The sequence below is a fragment of the Lepisosteus platostomus genome, chromosome 10 (genome assembly GCF_059453375.1).
Source record: "Lepisosteus platostomus isolate fLepPlt1 chromosome 10, fLepPlt1.hap1, whole genome shotgun sequence".
Taxonomy (NCBI): domain Eukaryota; kingdom Metazoa; phylum Chordata; class Actinopteri; order Semionotiformes; family Lepisosteidae; genus Lepisosteus; species Lepisosteus platostomus.
Window position 1 is genome coordinate 14,569,389 of NC_142620.1, and position 19,468 is coordinate 14,588,856.

Below are 19,468 nucleotides of genomic sequence, written 5' to 3' on the forward strand. Positions count from 1 at the left end.
CAAAGATTCATCTCAACTGACATTTTTATAGGGTCAGATATTTCTAACCAGTGAACCACATACAGTTCAAGAGATGGAGTTAAAAATTGTTGTCTGTTGTGGAAAGGTAAGAAGAAATGTCTAACAACCTAGAACTGGAGAGTCTGTTGAAGGTTCATATGATGGAAAAAACACTGATGGGTGTGGTCAATGATTAATCTGGATATTAGTTATTGTCTCACTCCTAGACTCATATCCTATGAAACAAGTTCAGTGAATGCAATGTTTTTGATAGCTTTATTTTAGAATCTAGTTTTTCATTACCTCAGCACTGTTAATTTGTGATTTTTGGTCCTGTTGTGTTGATATGTTAAAAAAAATCCCCAAGGAGGCTGAATTAAAAGGCAGTTTTAAAGCTTCATAAGCTTTTTTGTGTGAATGAACATTCTTTTGGAATACTATGACTTTATTTTTAAAAGTTTAAATGAGCTGTAGTACAAATACTATTTAATTTCTTTACAGTTTGCATTAAATATCAGCTGGTTATGTGCTCTGAAGCTTGTAATTGAGACCTACCTGATCTGTTCACTCTCTCAGACTTACCTGTGGTTTTTAAGGAATGTATGCAAGGTGATCACGGGGTCTATACTTTACATGTCTTTGGCAGGTAATGAGTCGTTTCCAGGCAGGTGTATTGGCATGAATATCAAGCCACAAAATACACTTTATTGACAGTTTGAGAACTACCTCTCATCTTACTAACCCCAGGGAAAGGAAGGATGAGTCATGCATTTAGGTATTTAGAGCCATCTCTGTTCTGTGGCTTCAGGCTAGTCCTTGACTGACTAGTTCTTTGTTAGGCTTAGGAAGCCCAGTTTATGCTAGCCTGATTAAAAAAACAGCCCTGTGATTTACGCATTGTCAGAAGTAGGTTCGCTTTCAGCAGGAAGGATGTTCCGAATGGTGTATTTTATATAGGAATGCATATACACATGCACACATTTTAAATTTTATATAACTTATAAAATTACATTTTATTCATAACATAGCTTGAAGTGTTATAGAAGGAACCTTATCATCAATGTAAGTTTTATAGGGCTTGGGCACATATGTAATAATAATCAAAAAGGTTGCCTTTATTTCAACATTTGGCCTCAATTAAACACATTGGTGCAGTTATTTGTATTTTATTCAAATATTTCAGTGCCTATGTAGGTATTTACACATTCTGCAAAAAAGGCATAATTCCTTGTATGTATGTAATAATAATAATTGCTTACACTTATATAGCGCTTTTCTGGACACTCCACTCAAAGCGCTTTACAGGTAATGGGGACTCCCCCCCACCACCATTAATGTGCAGCATCTACCTGGATTAAAGTCATCACAGAGCTGGATAAGAAATCAGTCTAATGCACATTTTGTAGCTACTTACAGACAATGTAGTTGTACTATAAAAAAGGTGATGCCTTGTGCTGTCGTGCTTTAAATGTACGTACCTCAATGTTATTTCTATATTCACTGATAATGATATTTATAATGTAATTGCAGGCTCAGTTGTGAAGAATAAAATGGTTGCAAAACTGAATGTTCCCCTTTACAGTGTCATCTATTTTTTCCATTCAGTATGTGGAATGAGCCCTATGGTTCACATACAGTGGGTATAGAAAGTCACCACCCCCTATTAAAATGTTCACCTTTTGTTGCCCTAAAGCCCAAAAAGAAGACTAATAAAATCAGATGTTTTCTAGTTTTATTTATAAATTGTACATTGTGGCATCCATGTGGAAAAAAAAGCAAAATTTCTGAAAAAAAAAGTAGAATACCTGGATTGGATAAGACAACAGCCCCTGAGTTAATACTTGGTGGAAACACCCTTTGCTTGAATTACAGGCTTGAGTCTGTTTGGATACATCTCTACCAACTTTGCAGGAATATTTGCCCTTTCTTCCTTACAGAATTGTTCAAGCTCAGTCAAACTGCGTGGTGACCGTTGATGGACTGCCCCTTTCAAGTCATTCCAAAGATTTTACGATGGGATGTAGGTCGGGGCTCTGACTAGGCCATTCAAAAGTATTAAATAGTGCTTAAAGTATAGATTTTCCTTTTCAATCATTCCGACATTAGTATTTCTGTTAGTAGTATAATTCTTGTTTACTGCATGCTTATATATAGCTAACATTGATACACACCTTTCAGTTAGATGTATGAAATTGAGATATTTGATCTCATTTTCTCCATGTCTGCAGTGATTTGGCTGACTTACAGGACAACCACAACAAATTCTGTATGCGGGGTCACCTCAGATTCCCTCCAAGTTGAGACTTGTTCAGTTTTATAAAGCTGTTAACACATGTTATCTTTTCCAAAAAGTGTGAGCATCCTTTGTTCAGGCTTTGTTATCCCTGTATATTTTTCTTCATTCGTGTACTTGTAGAAATCTCAGAGGGGAACAGTGCTGCATTGAAATTCATTGGGCTGCATTTGCAGTTCTGGTACATTATCGTCTTTGCAAGTAAATGGGTGTAAAAAAATTAAAGGTTTTAGAAACCTGAAAAGCTAAACTAAGGCTTTGAAATTCTAGCAACAGCTTTGTAGTGAATGCTGCATATATTGCAGATGTTTCACATGCTTCCCTGTTTTTACCTAAATTTACTTTTTTAAGGTTTTGCAGATAAACAAGATTAGAAGCAGCTTAAGGAACAACAGTCTTTGTTCAAATGCCTTAATGCCGCCATGCAGTTAATAAACGAGATGTTCTTTACCCAGTAATTGCACATTCAGACAACTGGGTAGACTGGTCAATGTTGTCCAGGAAAGAAATATCCCAAAATAATTCCTTGTCTCACAGTAGCTTTTAAATTCTCTTTTCCATGAACTGTTTTATTTTAACTTGGAGGTAAAAAAATAGCTTCAGGAATACAATTTGATTTAACCACCGAACATCCTGGTGGTAAAGCACCCTTGCATATTCTGCATTGAGTTTCTCCACTGTTGCTCTAAACCAGTGGTTCTCAAACGTTTTGGACCAAGTACCACCCCTGATCAAACCAAAGCACCCAAGTACCACCTACAACTCATCTCGTAGGAACGACAGAAAATCTCAATGACCAACATGAGCGAGCGCAAACACACTCACACACATAAAAAATAAAAATAGCACTGAGTCCTTGGATTATTTGGATCGTACCGCCTTGTACCCGTTTTCCGACATTGCTAAAAACTAGCAGTGTGCTCTCTGTGTCAGGTTCAGCAGCAGAGCTAGTGTCGGAGGCCGATGTATAACCCTCCTCGTTCTCATCATGTGTGCATGATCTATCGGAGCTGGCGTTGGAACTCTTGGCGTCTATTCCTTTCAGCCATGACATAATACTTGATTTTTGTGAGGTATTCATTTTCGATCAATTGTTCTGTTGGTGAATGTGGTGCTGTTGAAGAAATTTCTCTGAAACACACAAGAGATGCTTGGTGTATTTTTCTCAAAGTAATTAACCTAGAACAGTGCTTTCCTGTGCTTACAAAATTAGCAGTGGTCCAAAATTTTAATATAATTGGTCATTTAGGTTCATAGCATGCATTCCTATGCAATGGTATATATATAGTAGCCCTTGTGTCCACTCAAGTATAAGCACACTGTATCGATGTAGCTAAGTACGTACAGGTAGGTTGTGCATTTGACAAAGAAACTTATTTTATTAAAATATGAAAACCCGTCTCAAACTTTCTGAAACCGATAAAGTAAATTACAGATGAAAAATTTACATAGTTTTTAATTATTCATTAATTAAAAAAAAATAATTCTAAAGATGTTAGCGATTTTTTTTAGGACGATTCCACTATTTCCCTATACTTTTTGACTAAAATAATAAGTCAATCCTCTGTCAGGCATCTTTTCCCACGCTACCGTTTGGGGAAACATATATGCTATCGCTGATGGGCCATATTCAGATAAATCGGATCCTGTTGTATGACCCTTGAGGTTCTACATCCCAGTCAATTCTTGTCACTTATAATTTGTTATTAATGCCATTAAGAAAGTAAAAGGCTGAGCTGTATCAGATACTCTTTTTTCAAAGGTGATCAAAAACCTCTTTCTCTTTTACACAGCTCCTTAGAAATCAAAATGTCCAGTGAAACACGTGTTGTTTCCAGAAGTGTCCTAAGATGTCTCACATATGTTGAATCACTATATCTTGAAAGGTTGATAACTTTTCCCATTGGCCCTTACCAATCGTGGCCTCCTAATAATCCCCATCTATGAATTGGCTACATTACTCTGCTCTCCTCCCCACTGATAGCTGATGTGTGGTGAGCGTTCTGGCGCACTATGGCTGCCGTTGCATCATCCAGGTAGATGCTGCACATTGGTGGTGGTGGAGGGGAGTCCCCATTACCTGCAAAGCGCTTTGAGTGGAGTGTCCAGAAAAGTGCTATAGAAGTGTAAACAATTATTATTATAAATTTGATGCTTAAAATGTTTAGGAAGAAAGTGGAATACTAGTGTGTATTTTTTCTTTATAAATTACCAATACCAGCCATATACAGTTTACATAATACGTTTATATTCCTAAATGTATATAGTTTATGACCATCAGACGCGTTATGCTCCTCTTCTTTTTATGCTCATCTACTAAAATTTCCCTTTAGTTGTAAAATTTCTTATAAATATTCAATACTAAGCGGATTAAAACATGGACAGTAAAGAGACTAAATGATTAAGTCTTTTCACTAACAACCAATTTTGGCCAGCCAATCACATACTGCGGTACAGCACAGTGACCTGTGGGTAATTGCGTGCGGTACGGGTTTGTACCGTGCATTTTGAATGGCTGCATCTGTACTTCTTTACATTTTGCCATTTTTGCCAATAAATCCTCAAATACCATAAATGACTTGGGTGACAATTTCCTGCCCTTTTGATCCTCTCCTAAACATGTTCCGCTGCACAGAAAAGTTATTTTTCAATTTGCTGGACTGCTCTTTTTGCACAGGTCCTTTGTATGTGGAGTGTGAAGAGGCATTTTCTTTTGTAATGTCTTCTAGTATTGTACTTCTTCATCACAGCAACTATTTTTGGCCTATCAGGTAAACTGTTCTTTAACTTTAGTAAAATGTAGGCATCAATGTCGCTTGCAATGGTTTATCTGTACCCCAACTTAGTTTTCTCAGCCAGCTCATTTTGAAAACGCTCTCCCACTATGTATGGTATGCAAAATGTTATGCACAAGTAACATATGACCATGGATGAGACTCTAAAAGATTTGCAGCAAACAGGCAGTTTCTAAATAATTGTAATATGAAAATACTCTGGTAAAAATGTTGTCTGTTATACAAACTTTTACAATTTTATCAACTGCTTTTGAAACCAGTTGGGGGGGGAATTCCAAGCCAGAAATTAATATTTACTGAACACCTGTGGGCCAAACGTGGAGTCACAGGCTTAAATACTTGTAAATGTAAATTATTGTCAGTTTTGTGGAAATTCAAGATTACTGAGTCTTCGGTATTTAGGATTTCAGTCAAAAAAACACTGGTGTGTTGTCAGTTTGGATCCATCGCTTAGCTGGAATTTCTTGGTTGAGGAATATCAGAAAACCATTTTTTTCACATCTTTTCCCTTTAATCAAGGATTATTCCTTGAACTTCTCAAACTGTTAGCTGCATCACTAAATGTCTTGTATATTTAACTTGTTTTTAAAACACGAGGTGTTAGAAGACAAGGTTGAGCAAACATCAGTGATATCTGAGGGTAGTGATCAGTAAGAAATCAGTCATAGCAGTTCCAAATAGGTCTTAATGAGGATTTTGAAAATAAACCACTCTTGTAGTTAAAAATCTTGTTAATTGTGTTGCCTGTACATTTGCTGTAAAATTGCTGTACAGCTGCTGTATAATTTTAGGTTTTGAGAAGGGTGCTAGATAACGTTTTTAATTTCAGTGGTGTTCTTTTAATATTACCGTACGTCTTGATTTAGCTGTGCTTAATCAAGTCTTGCAGTTAAAATGGAAGTTACCTATACTGTCGTCTCGAGATGAAGGATTGAAATATTTGCTTCTTTTGTGTTTAACACGCTAATAAAGTATATTTGTGGTACAAGTTCTGGACAAGGTCCTGCAGAACTCCTAAAATCACAAAGCATGTGGTTAGAATGTGCTTTTAATGCCTGGAGCATCAGAACTTCCCAGTGTTTTTCTGGCAAGCTTTGCCCACCAGCACAGTTCAGACTGCACATGTGACGCGCTTGGCCGCTGACTGTAACATCTGCCTGGAAAAACTTTTGATCTTTGGGAACTGTAGAGGCTCTTCTTATCCAGGAGTGGAGTGGGACATGCCAGGCTTTGGCTGAAACTTATTTGATCAATGAGGTAGTGCTGTATTATTTAGATTGCCACAATTCAGTGTCACCCAGCACATGCCTTTCTGAAAGTAACCCCTCTGCACTGTTGAGAATGTCTTCCTTACCTTTGCAAATAGAAATTTAATCACTCTTAAGGATGGCCAGTATTTTATGAAAGAAAATAGTTCTGGTAGTTTTGCTTTGTTAGTGATCCATTATGAATGTGCCATATGTATTTGTTGTGCTTCAGTGGATAAGGGTTTTGTTACTTTTTTTTGCTATATTTATTTTGAGAATTTTAATCTGAAAGTTGTGATTGAAAATCATTTCCTTGAAGTCTAAAGAAAAGTTTTTTGTTATTGTAATTAAGGGGCAAGAGGTGTTGTGGTGCTTAATTGTGATGTTTAGAGGTACAGTTGTCTTAACCAGATTGTATACTAAGTTGAGAATTTAAAAAAACATGTAGTCAGAAAATGATTTTTTTTCTCCAAATCCTTATTGCTGAAAGGTAAAATGCTTTGGCAGGGTTAGAATTTACTGTTTCTGTTAGGTTTGGTAAACTTTAAGAAAATAGCACTTATCAAATGTTAACCCTACATTCAAAATGCTCCCTCCTCAAGAGTGTGGTAGACTACTGAGTATTATATTTAAAACTTAGCTTTAGTAAAAATAGCTTTAGTACATTTTAAAACAGTAGCCTAATACATTTTTTAATTAATTCCCCCAAAAAACACCTCACCTTCTCACTTCCATAATGAGAAACTTTTGTAATCCATTGCCCTTTTCTGGGTTTGAAGCGCAAAATGTTTCCACCGATTGTCAAGCATTCTTGTCAGATTTTGTCTGAATACTGGCCAGCCATGCTGTTAGTATCACATGGCGTGAGTTTGTCGTTTGACATAGAAAGTTGTGGAGGTTCATCTCAAACGGCATGAACATCAGTTAGTATTAATTTTGATTCTTCATCATTCTTTGTGTCCTGCCACCCTGAGGATTTTTGTGGTGCTGTCTCAAGATGTGTAGACTATAACATCTCCTTTGCTGGCTAGCCACCCCTTCACAAAATAGAAAGAGCTGCAAAGCTGTAGGGTAGCTTCTTTGTGCAAACTTGTATTATTAAAGTATTTAACTTTTATTTAGAACTGTTGACAAAGGGTTAAGGTAGCCATTCCAGAACCTGATACAACTATTTGATTCTCCCACTTTCTGGAATGTTTAATACAGAATAAACCATGCCTTAATCATTGATATCTATGGAAATGGAAATTGTTTTTATAGTAATTATCCTATAAAAACAGAAGCCTGGAAAAGCCATGGGTGGTGGGGACTGTTATGTCTTTGTGTCTAGAGACCAGGATAGTGTTAATCTCTCTTGTTTTGAGGAACTGTCCTGAATTTTTGTTTTAATTTGTACTCCTTCCAGGACTGCAAAAATGAACAGAATATACAATACCTTTGTTTTTCAGTGAATACCTATTCTGGTGGTGTACGTTGTTTTTCTTCTGGATCCCGAAAACATATTGCCTTCAGTTTATCTTTGCCTTTTTAATTCAGCAGATTTGATGTCTTTAAGAATTCTTGAGCCAAGTTCTGCTCCATCAGCCACTTCCTGACCGACGGGGCCCTGCACCCACTTCCCTCCCCTGTGATACCTGACCACACTCTTCCGTCAGGCTACACCCAGACCACAAATTCCCTCTCGCATCGTGCCCTTCTTTCAGATCGCAAGCCACCACTTCTCCCTTCACTCTACTTCCACTCCTGTTTGCAAAATATTTATATTTATATAATATAGGCTCAGAAAGATAATGTGAAAAATTGCAGACAGGTGTTGTTCTGTAAATGTCCACTGCTGGTTGTATTTATGATGTGATGTCACTTAGAATTATGCACGAAACTGTAAATCCCTGTAATGGAACCCGCAAGTAAAACATTTGGAAAAGAGCTAATGTTTGTGTCTTAATAGGGTCATGTACCGTGCTTTCTGGATTTTAGGGTATTAACATTGCCATAGATGATTTTGGTGGTGTTTTTTCCAGCTTAAAAAAATGTTACATATGAATAAATGACAGGAAGACGCAAAGGCTCTTTTGCTTATACGAGTTGGGGTGTACCGCCTAAACCATAGGTAAATCTCTACTTGTTGGAGGTGCTGAAAAAACAGGTTAATGTCTTGTGGGAATAGAGCTACCAGGAGGGTGAGTGCTTCTGGGAAATATTCTGTTTTTCATCTTTGCTGCTGTGGGTGCAGCCATTTTAACAGCTATAGGGCTGCCTTTGCTTAAAACTTCTTCCCAGGGGTTTATATGAAGCAGGGGGACTAGCTAAAAGATCCTGTTAAGCCATCTAGCACCACCATGAGATCTCTGTTCATACAGGGAAGTAAGATTTTTAAAGTGCTCTTTTTATTTATACGTACAGTACTAGAGGAAACTCCCTAGCAACAAGAAACAGATGGATGAGAGCTACAGTACAATTATGTGAGAGCCAGGGAACAGCTGCTTTTAGATGAAGCAGCTCTATCTAGTAGGTACTCTTTTTGTTTCTTCCTGAGAGAGGCTGCCCATAGCCACTGCACCGTTAGCCTTGTTAGATCTTCCTGGATTAGAGAAGAAGGGGTGGAGCTTTTGTTTTCACATGTATTATTCTATCCAGGCTAATAACATGACATGCAGTAGCCCGGAATAAACAGTGACTGTAGGTACATTTTAAATAGAGCAAGTGAGTGTTTTTAATATAAACATCCCCCAGATTTTTTAAACACAATCAGTAACAGTGGTTGTTTTGTGGAAAATACAATAGTCTACACTTTCTGAAAGTTCAAATATATAAACACAACAGAAAATAGCCTACATTGTACGGTTATTGTTTCAATTAAAAATACATGTATTACTTTGCCATTTGCCATACCTTTAATATAAACTTTTCATGTCTACATAGTCATGTACCTTGTGGTTTTTCACCTGTTCAGTACATATACGGTTTGTAATTCTAGAAAAATACAAATAGATTGCAGTCTTTTTATATACATAAAATGATCCTGATCTGATGAAATGTAGTTGAAACATTACAAAGAAGAGCTGGCTTTTTGGCTCACCTTGCATTCTCTTGTGTTCTGTTTTCCACACAAAAACCTACACTAATTTTTGGCAGAAGTTGATAAAGAAATCATGATCTCTTACTCTGCCAGCGAGCCCTGGATAACCAGGATCAGTATGTGCCACAAGATTTGAGCTTTGGTAAAAAAAGGGCCTCTTTTTCTTGATATTAGAAATATTTTTAATGTGTTGCCATGGAATGGCCGGCAAATTTTTCAAGAGAAACAAAAAGATGAGTTTTGACTGTTTGCTACAGAGTTTGTCGAGGGTATCCAGAATCTTTAACCTTAGCACGCATTGCCATGGCTCAGCCATCACGGCGCGAGAGAGGGAGAAGGAGGCTTTGAAGAGGAGAGCTCAGTCTGGTTCCCATTTTCCCTGCAGCTGTCATCTGGCTTTTAAGTTTCTGCTGCATTTCTACAGCTGGAGCTGTTTTATTACTTTACCCATCAGTCCTTATTGGCCAAGCATACAGAACTGTTTTAGTAGTCAGAAAAAAAAAGTCAAAGGAAGCATCTCTTAGCAACCATAGGACAGTAATTACTATACCAGCAGCTGGGAGCAAACCAGATTTCCGTTGTGCATTAAAAAGCTGGCGTGGGTTACTTTACAAACGGTGCAGACTAACCAGTGCCAGCAGGCTACTTCACACACTGTGGGTAGAGGAGATTGAACGTGGGCGGTATGCGTGTGTGTGTGTGTGTGTTAGTGTGTGCTTGCTTGCATGTGTGTGAGCTATCCATTTGGTTAAACGTATATTTCAAAACCCATTAAAGGATTTTTTTTTTACCTTTGTGCTTCCATGGTGTGAAACTCAGCATTCTGTTGTCGAGTCTTTTTTTTTGTTGTCATGTGCGATGAATAAACACCGAGGAGGCTGGATCCGTTAACGTATGCTGTGTGCACATTGGAAAAACAGGGGTTTTTAACTACAATCTGCTGTAGGTCGGAATTTCGGTTGGAACGCGTTATCACAAGGAAGGCCAAATCGCAAGCCTGCCCCCTCTTTCCAGAAGGGCTGGGAGCAACGGAAATGAAGGTCATAACGGGGGAGGGGGGTTAGGAAATCATTGCGTGAAAGACCGAATGTACCAGTCCGCACACCAAAACCTAAGAGCTGATGGCCAGCAACATGCAGCGAGTGGTGCAGTCATCATAAGAAAACATTGCGTCTTATCTAGGTATATACAGCTTCCCGCGCTGTTAGTCAAGTTACCCAGTGGAGTGCAGTAATGAGCAGTCGAATACCAGCCCACACTGAATATTGAGCTTAACAGCAACATGGTTCGTGACTCGTGCATGGTTGTGATTCACTGTGCTTTATTTGTTTAGATCTAAATCTTGAATTCTGTCTTACAAAATGTAATCATCAATGGGTGGTGATATGTTAAAAAAAAAAGTCTGAATTCTTAAAGCAGTGCATAAAAAGACAGCCCTTGTGGGGAAATGTTTTTTTGAAAACATCAGTGAATTAGCCGGAAAAAAAATGTCTTTTATTTTACTTGTGTGCTTGTGCTTAATAAAAGCTACCTTTTCTGGAAGCAGGATTCTGTATCAAATCGTTCTTTTCTTTCTCATGTAGGAAGCTCTCGTAATTTTTTTCTTTTTATTTGAAATGTGTTTATCCTAAGACATTTTTGCGTGTTTGTAAAGCCTGTGGATCCAGTTTCTATAACAATAAAAATGCCTTTGGGAATATGTGAATAGATAGGAACCCTGTGTTCTGAACAGTAGGTGTGTTCTAATAGAAGTTCAAAGCAGACTCCAGCCTGCCTCCTGGTGGACAGAAGCACAGATCACATTGCTATTTCTCTTTCAGTGTTTAAAGCACGTGTTGATAAATGAAACCCTTCTTTTTGTATTAATTGATAAGGGAAAATCCCAGCTAATAACCAATGTCGAGAGAAAGGTCCACTTATTAAAATTTAGCCAAGATGAGTTTCAACTGCAGGAATTTATTTTTGGGAATTAGTGTAGTGTACCGAATTCCTCCATATGCAATAGTAGACTCAGACTCCTTAAACCCAAAAACATAACTGATCTGTACCTTTTCCTCATATTGTGATTTTGTTCGTCTTAGGCAAATCAAGAAAATACTTCTGTTTGCACACCGACAAAAGAGCCCTTCTCCAGGCAGAGTGTGGTGACCAGTGAGCCGTGCCGCGGCTGCTACGTCCGGACCCAGGCTTTCCAGGAGTTCCCCTCTTCCCGGAGACTGTACTACCCTCCGCAGCAGAGCCAGGTCAGTCACACCCGTTCCTGCTGGGGCTGGCCTTACCTTAGGACAGGGCTTACGGTCACGGCATTGCAATAATGAAAGAATAGGGTTAATTGTAAGACAGGCTAACTTCCATGGCCATCCCAAGTGCTGATGAATCTAAACAGTTCTGTACAACTAAAACAACTATACATAAATAAGCTTTAGAGAATGTGTGCAGGAACGCTTCCCTCTTAGCGAATATGACGCACCGACTTGAACTATGCACATAAATAGCACTCATGCACAGCTTAGTTTCTTCATGAAAAGCAACATTTGGTTTTCATTAAAATTAAAAAATCTTTAAATTTAGAATGCTTCTTATTTCAGTTTTTTGACAGAATTGGTATATTCTGTATTGGGAATGTTGTATTGACACCTTAATTCACTACTGCATGTGCCGTTTCTTCTTGCGGCATCTGATCATTGTGAGATGCTTACCTGAGAGTCCTGGAGGATGCAGACAGGCTTCAGTAATCTTCACCTGGTAATTGGCAATGGTTCTTGTGCAATAAAGGTGAAAGCCATGAACAAGAGGCACTTAGCCATAGAGGTGTGGGAGTGAGGAACAAGCTGCTCAGCCATGTTGAAGCTGATACCTTGGTTTCTTTCAAGAAAGTGGCTGGATGAGGTCTAATTAACTATCAGGCGGTCCAGATGAGCCAAATGGCTTCCTCTCCCTTGTTACCTCTCTTATGTTTTTATGTTAAAGCAGAATGGGCAACGTTTAGTCTTCACACAGGAGATAAGGTAGCTAATAAAGTAGTATTTAGGATTAAGTAAGAATGTACTTTAGATTAATTAAAAGTCAGGATAAAGCAAGCAGCCAGTTCTACATTGGTACTTGAAAATTAAAGTGCTTCTGGGTCTTGCGAGTAGCTTAACTACTAAAAGCTCTAGTCCAGACTAGCAGGTTTAGCTGTATGATCTAGGCAGTGCAGGTTCTGAGCCAGGATCATGTCTGTGACAGGGATTTCCCAAGTGACAATGCAGTTTTGGCACAGATGTTTCAGTGGTAAAGTAGGATAAGTTAGCCAGAGCTCTTTCAGGTTTTCAGGAAACTGATTTCTGTGGATTCATCCGTTTCATCCTCTGTTTAGCTATGCAGGAGTTCTTTTTTTCTAGAGATACAAGTTTTAAACCTGCAAAGTTTTTGAAAAACATTTTAAAAAGCGGTCCTGCATTTTCCATAAGCTCATTTTATCCGGCTTTAAGGATGAAAGAAATGTTTGGTATAAACTTTAAACATTCTTCTGTCTCTCTTCGCTGTAGGTCTCATTTAAGTCAACACGCCATGTGAGCTTTCAGGATGAAGATGAGATAGTTCGAATAAACCCCCGCAAAGACGTTCTAATCAGAGGGTATGAGGACTACCGACATCCCATCATGTGGAAAAACGACTTGGAAAGAGAGGACATTGATTCCACTACTCCTTTTTCCAAACCAGATTCGAAAAAGTCAGAGTATCTGTACCCCTGCAGTGATGGGCCTGAATCCAACCCCATCAAAGACTCCAAGGGTTCGGTGGTATTCAAAATGCAGCCCTCTCCTGTGCTCAAATCGAAAAAGTCTCGACGAAGGAAGGAGGATGGGGAACGTTCACGGTGCATATACTGCAGAGAGATGTTTAACCATGAGGACAACTGGAGAGGACAGTGCCAAGATGCCCCAGATCCCATTAAGCGATGCATTTACCAAGTGAGCTGCATGCTTTGTGCGGAGAGCATGCTCTACCACTGCATGTCGGATTCAGAGGGCGATTTCTCAGATCCCTGCTCATGCGACACTAGTGACGACAAGTTCTGCCTGAGATGGCTGGCACTTATAGCCTTGTCTTTCATCGCCCCCTGTATGTGCTGCTACCTCCCCCTGAGGGCATGTCACCACTGCGGCGAGGCGTGTAGGTGCTGCGGAGGGAAGCACAAAGCAGCGGGATGAGAAACGCCGGCGCAGAAGGAAGTGGAAGCTTAACATCTTTTTTTTATCTCCAGGCGGCATCTTTCCTGGATCTTTGGAGATTTGTTTTGGCCAGCAGAACAGGATTACCGTCTGCGTAAGGGAGCCATGTTACAAAGCTCACTCAGCGAAGGACGTTGAGACTACAGACATGGAGATTACTAAACAAGGCCACCATGCCTATCTTTTTCATACGCATAGTGTAACTTGTGAAGGAGTTTGTTTTTTGTACGGAAGGCAGCCCATTGCCTTCTAAGCTAAGTACAGAGAATATACTGTTTGAGTATGCTAAAAGGGATATGTTCTTGCTTTTTTGTGAATTTTGCAGTTGGGTGACAGGGGCCTTTCATTACTAAAGCATTTGCTGACAGTGTAATTTTTAGACTAAAATGCACTAGATAACACGTCGGTTTAAAATTTATTTCCTGAAAGGTAACTTTCATTAATTCAAATGGTAATTAAACAGTTGTGAGTGCAACTTAATCCTTGCTTAGCAGTGCTGAGATGTTATTCTGTGGTGGACATTTTTCTTTTTTCTTTTTTGTGTGTAAAAAAAGAGTAACGCCATACAATTAAAGGTACGATTAGATATTTTGTTTTACATACATTGAGAGCCCATACTAATAAGATTATTGGACCATGGTATTGCATTCCACTTTAAAGAAATTAATTCCATAGAATAAATATGTAATCTATTTGCAGCACCCTCCCCTTTTCTGGTGATGATGCACATTTGTCCTTGCATTTTATTTTATTTTTTGGTTTATGCAACCTCTTGACCAATATCTACACTTTAAATCCAGATACTTGATCCAGTGTTTTTGCCCCTTTGTGTCCGATTTCTACTGAAACTGCAGTATAATTTTATTTTAGTTTGTTAAAAGCTGAAATTTTGCTCAACCAGCAAGTTTTTTTGTTGTTTCGAGTAATCCCCTTCTTAGAAGTCCAGCACATGATTGCTTTTGAATTAGAGGTACATTTACTGACCATGCCCAGCATAGAATTGCTTTGCTTCAAATATAATGGTATTATTCCAGATTATAAGGATACTAAAATCTTTTTAAGCACTGGTTTCCAAGCTTTGGTTACAGCATAGTGACCAAATTCCCAAGCTACTTTGTGTACGTTCCTTGTTAGTGTGAAATGTTCTACAGCACGTGTGTAAGTATGTATGTATATATGTATACATATATAAATATATATACATTCACATATAGCTAAGTGTGTGTGTGTGCGTGATTATTTATCTATATAAAACCACATGTACTCATGTGTACAATGTCAATAGGCAATCTGTAATAATCCATGAAATCTCAAATTTTCCTTTTATATTGGTCACTTTTAATAGTACTTATTTATACACTACGTACCACAGTTAGAATTCAATTTAAGCTTGGTATGTGATAAATCCTAAATTCATACTACATTAGTATTTACCCTTTCCTGCCATTATTCACTCGCCTTGATTTTGTCACTCATAATGTACATTAACTTGTCTTCTCTTAATAATAGCAGATGTTTTGATTAAGGTGTACACCTTTCATGAGATTAGTTGAAGATAAATATGGAAAAACATCCCCCTTTTCATTGTGGCTTAGAAATTGTACATGATAAGAGTGTATTTTTCCTACTAAGGACTTCATGACAGGAAATATGCATTTCCCACAGACTGTTAATAGTCATATCCTGTCTGTAAAAATAGTTAAACCTGCATTTAAAGGCTATACTGTATGAGGTATGGACATTGAGAAGCATGCTACTTCTGAAACTTACTCTGCATTGGTGGTGACAACATTTTGACACTAAGTATTTCTTTACTTTCTATGCAACTTGTACCTTGTGGAAATACTAAGGCTTATATCTGTCTGCATTAAACAATGGATCTGACACTTTAATAATTTAGATGTTAGCCCAGGTACAAACCATTGTAAATACATAACACTATATTTAAAAAATAATAATGTCCCATCCTGAATTTAAAAATAAAGCATCTTATTTATCACAGCTGTGAGTGAATAGCTTGAACTGACAGCATTATGTATATAGGGCACCTTTGAGTATTATTTCACATTGAAAAGTAGAGGGGGTATGTAACAGAGAAATGACTTTAGAGATTTTAATAAGAGTTTCTTTCTAGTTTTGTATTGAAAAATAAGGACAGAGAAAGTTAACGCGGTACATTAGTGGCAGTCCACTTATTTTTAAAAGTTTGATATCTAAAGCTGCTAGAAACAATCACTAATTTCATTATGTAAAAAAAATCACCTTTTTAAATTTCAAAAGACTGTTAATACATAACCTAACTCAGTTGGTTGAAAACCAAGACACTGAGAGAATTGTGTTTTGTTGTAGGTTCTCATGTTTTTTTTTAAACGCTTTTTTGTTTCCTTCTGGAGTCAGGAATTTGATTGCTTTGCATAGTGCGAGCTGTACCAAGGTTTGATGAACCTAATAAAACTTGCTGGCTGTAAAGCAAAATCTAGGAAGATTTGTATATATTTTTGGGACAAACTAATAAGTTTCCTTCTGTATTAACCAGCACAGTGCAACACCTGGTTATGTACTGTATTTTATATGCAACGTGTGTCTGCTCTAATATTTTTTTATCTGTCTGTTAAATTGCATATGTATGATTTAAGTTCCTAACCACTTTGCTGCTAGTATTTTTTTATGAAACAGATCAATGCATAGTTTTGGAATGCAGAAAGGTGTACACTCTCACCTTTGTCTAGGTTTAAAAAAAGCATAATGCCTGTATTAACTTGTTTTCCTTCAATGTATTGTAAAACGTGTTACTTTCTCCAGCAGCCAAGTGGTTATTCTAATCCTCTAATGCTTTGGTGCACTGATACATTTAAGCTTTTTATTCTTAACAGCTTTTGATGATGTAACTTTTATGTGATTAGTTCTAAAGCATTAAATTGTGGGAAACATTTGTGTTTGAAACTGCGGTATAAATGGTACTCCAATGTTTATTTTGTAAACACTGCCTGTTCTTTTGTTTTGTTTGATTTTGTTTGCTTTAGTGCCATTTGCTTCACACCCTAACGACCTCAAAAAAGTGCCTCACATCTATTATAGTTTCCATTAAAATCTTAACAGCTCTTGTTCTGTTTATATTTGTTTATATATGTTTTAGGTATTTTTATTATGGTTTAAAAATACCAAGTATATGATGTACAATTTTAGTTCAATAACTCATGTCGTAGTTATTTTCTTTATACATATACAGATGTAGCTTGTTACTTTTCACAAGTATATAATGTAAATATGCATATATATAAGTTTGTAACTGTTTTTATGTTACATCATACACTTGTAATTTGACATATCAAATAACATTATCATAATAAAACAGTGAGTTTTAATCGGCTGCGTCTAATCTCAGTATTTAAGGTTTGTTTTATTTGGGTAAACTTCTAAAATTAAGAAACAATGTGAAGTAATCTTAATAGTTTGTGGTAATATCAGAGCAAAAGATTAATATTACTTCAGATATTTATTATTTATGTTTGCATAATGCACTGAAGCCTTAAATGTTTCACCCTATTTGCTTTAAGTAGAAGGGAAGAAACTATGAAGACATTATTACATTCACTTTTGAATGTAATAGCCAGTATATTGCATGACCCTTCAAGGCTGGTCTGCATTGTGTGTAAATGATGTTCTGTTGACATTTTTTAGAAGTATAGACATTGAGATTTATTGGAAACTGTCTGCACGTCTTTGATAATCTTATTCTTTAGTAATATGTAGTATATGGCATTGTCTACATCTGCTGGACAGTCACTTATACTTAAACTTACTTATTGGATGCTTCATGCTTGCTCTTTTAGTTTGTGACTGTATTTTATTATTGAATTCCATATACAGTACAGTAGCAGCTGTCTTAACACAGTAGCACAGTCTAACCAAAAAAGCTCTGAATTATTAGGGTTTCTGATTTTAGTGGTGTCAAATTTCTTTATAAGCAATTGGCTACATTTGGTCATAGGAATATTTGCTATATTTTAAGGAGGAATAAAAGATAGGTTTTGGTGTCTGAGTTACTTTTTTTAGTTGTGTATATGTATGTTTGAGCTCTTGATACGCTCATCAAGGTTTTTTTAACATACAGTGCCTTGCGAAAGTATTCGGCCCCCTTGAACTTTTCAACCTTTTGCCACATTTCAGGCTTCAAACATAAAGATATAAATTTTTTATTTTATGTGAAGAATCACCAACAAGTGGGACACAATTGTGAAGTGGAACGAAATCTATTGGATTTTTGAAACTTTTTTAACTAATAAAAAAATGAAAAGTGGGGCGTGCAAAATTATTCGGCCCCCTTGCGTTAATACTTTGTAGAGCCACCTTTTGCTGCGATTACAGCTGCAAGTCGCTTGGGGTATGTCTCTATCAGTTTTGCACATCGAGAGACTGAAATTCTTGCCCATTCTTCCTTGCAAAACAGCTCGAGCTCAGTGAGGTTGGATGGAGAGCGTTTGTGAACAGCAGTTTTCAGCTCTTTCCACAGATTCTCGATTGGATTCAGGTCTGGACTTTGACTTGGCCATTCAAACACCTGGATACGTTTATTTGTGAACCATTCCTTTGTAGATTTTGCTGTATGTTTGGGATCATTGTCTTGTTGGAAGATAAATCTCCGTCCCAGTTTCAGGTCTTTTGCAGACTCCAACAGGTTTTCATCCAGAATGGTCCTGTATTTGGCTGCATCCATCTTCCCCTCAATTTTAACCATCTTCCCTGTCCCTGCTGAAGAAAAGCAGGCCCAAACCATGATGCTGCCACCACCATGTTTGACAGTGGGGATGGTGTGTTGAGGGTGATGAGCTGTGTTGCTTTTACGCCAAACATATCGTTTTGCATTGTGGCCAAAAAGTTCGATTTTGGTTTCATCTGACCAGAGCACCTTCTTCCACATGTTTGGGGTGTCTCCCAGGTGGCTTGTGGCAAACTTTAGACGAGACTTTTTATGGATATCTTTGAGAAATGGCTTTCTTCTTGCCACTCTTCCATAAAGGCCAGATTTGTGCAGTGTAAGACTGATTGTTGTCCTATGGACAGACTCTCCCACCTCAGCTGTAGTTCTCTGCAGTTCATCCAGAGTGATCATGGGCCTCTTGGCTGCATCTCTGATCAGTCTTCTCCTTGTCTGAGCTGAAAGTTTAGAGGGACGGCCAGGTCTTGGTAGATTTGCAGTGGTCTGATACTCCTTCCATTTCAAGATGATCGCTTGCACAGTGCTCCTTGGGATGTTTGAAGCTTGGGAAATCTTTTTGTATCCAAATCCGGCTTTAAACTTCTCCACAACAGTATTACGGACCTGCCTGGTGTGTTTCTTGGTCTTCATGATGCTCTCTGCGCTTTCAACAGAACCTTGAGACTATCACAGAGCAGGTGCATTTATACAGAGACTTGATTACACACAGGTGGATTCTATTTATCACCATCAGTCATTTAGGACAACATTGGATCATTCAGAGATCCTCGCTGAACTTCTGGAGTGAGTTTGCTGCACTGAAAGTAAAGGGGCCGAATAATTTTGCACGCCCCACTTTTCATTTTTGTATTAGTTAAAAAAGTTTCAAAAATCCAATAGATTTCGTTCCACTTCACAATTGTGTCCCACTTGTTGGTGATTCTTCACATAAAATAAAAAATTTATATCTTTATGTTTGAAGCCTGAAATGTGGCAAAAGGTTGAAAAGTTCAAGGGGGCAAGGCACTGTAAATGCGGTCTGGTAACAAGCATACCTATTAGCAGTTCTTAAAAGTTAAGTGTTGTAGCACGAAGACATCTTAGTAGATTTATGTTAAATTTTGATTCTAACCCTAGA

The 19,468-nt window shown here is 37.7% G+C and overlaps 1 protein-coding gene across 1 annotated transcript in view; it reads left to right on the plus strand.

The window, feature by feature from the left end:
- spred1 (sprouty related EVH1 domain containing 1) overlaps positions 1-16,996 on the plus strand; it is a 48,314-nt gene extending 31,318 nt beyond the window's left edge. The window contains exons 5-6 of the mRNA XM_088648354.1: positions 11,496-11,657; positions 12,945-16,996. Coding sequence (XP_088504480.1) covers positions 11,496-11,657; positions 12,945-13,610 — 828 coding nt within the window. The 3' untranslated portion in view covers positions 13,611-16,996. The remainder of the gene's footprint in view (positions 1-11,495; positions 11,658-12,944) is intronic.
- The last annotated feature ends 2,472 nt before the right edge of the window (positions 16,997-19,468 follow it).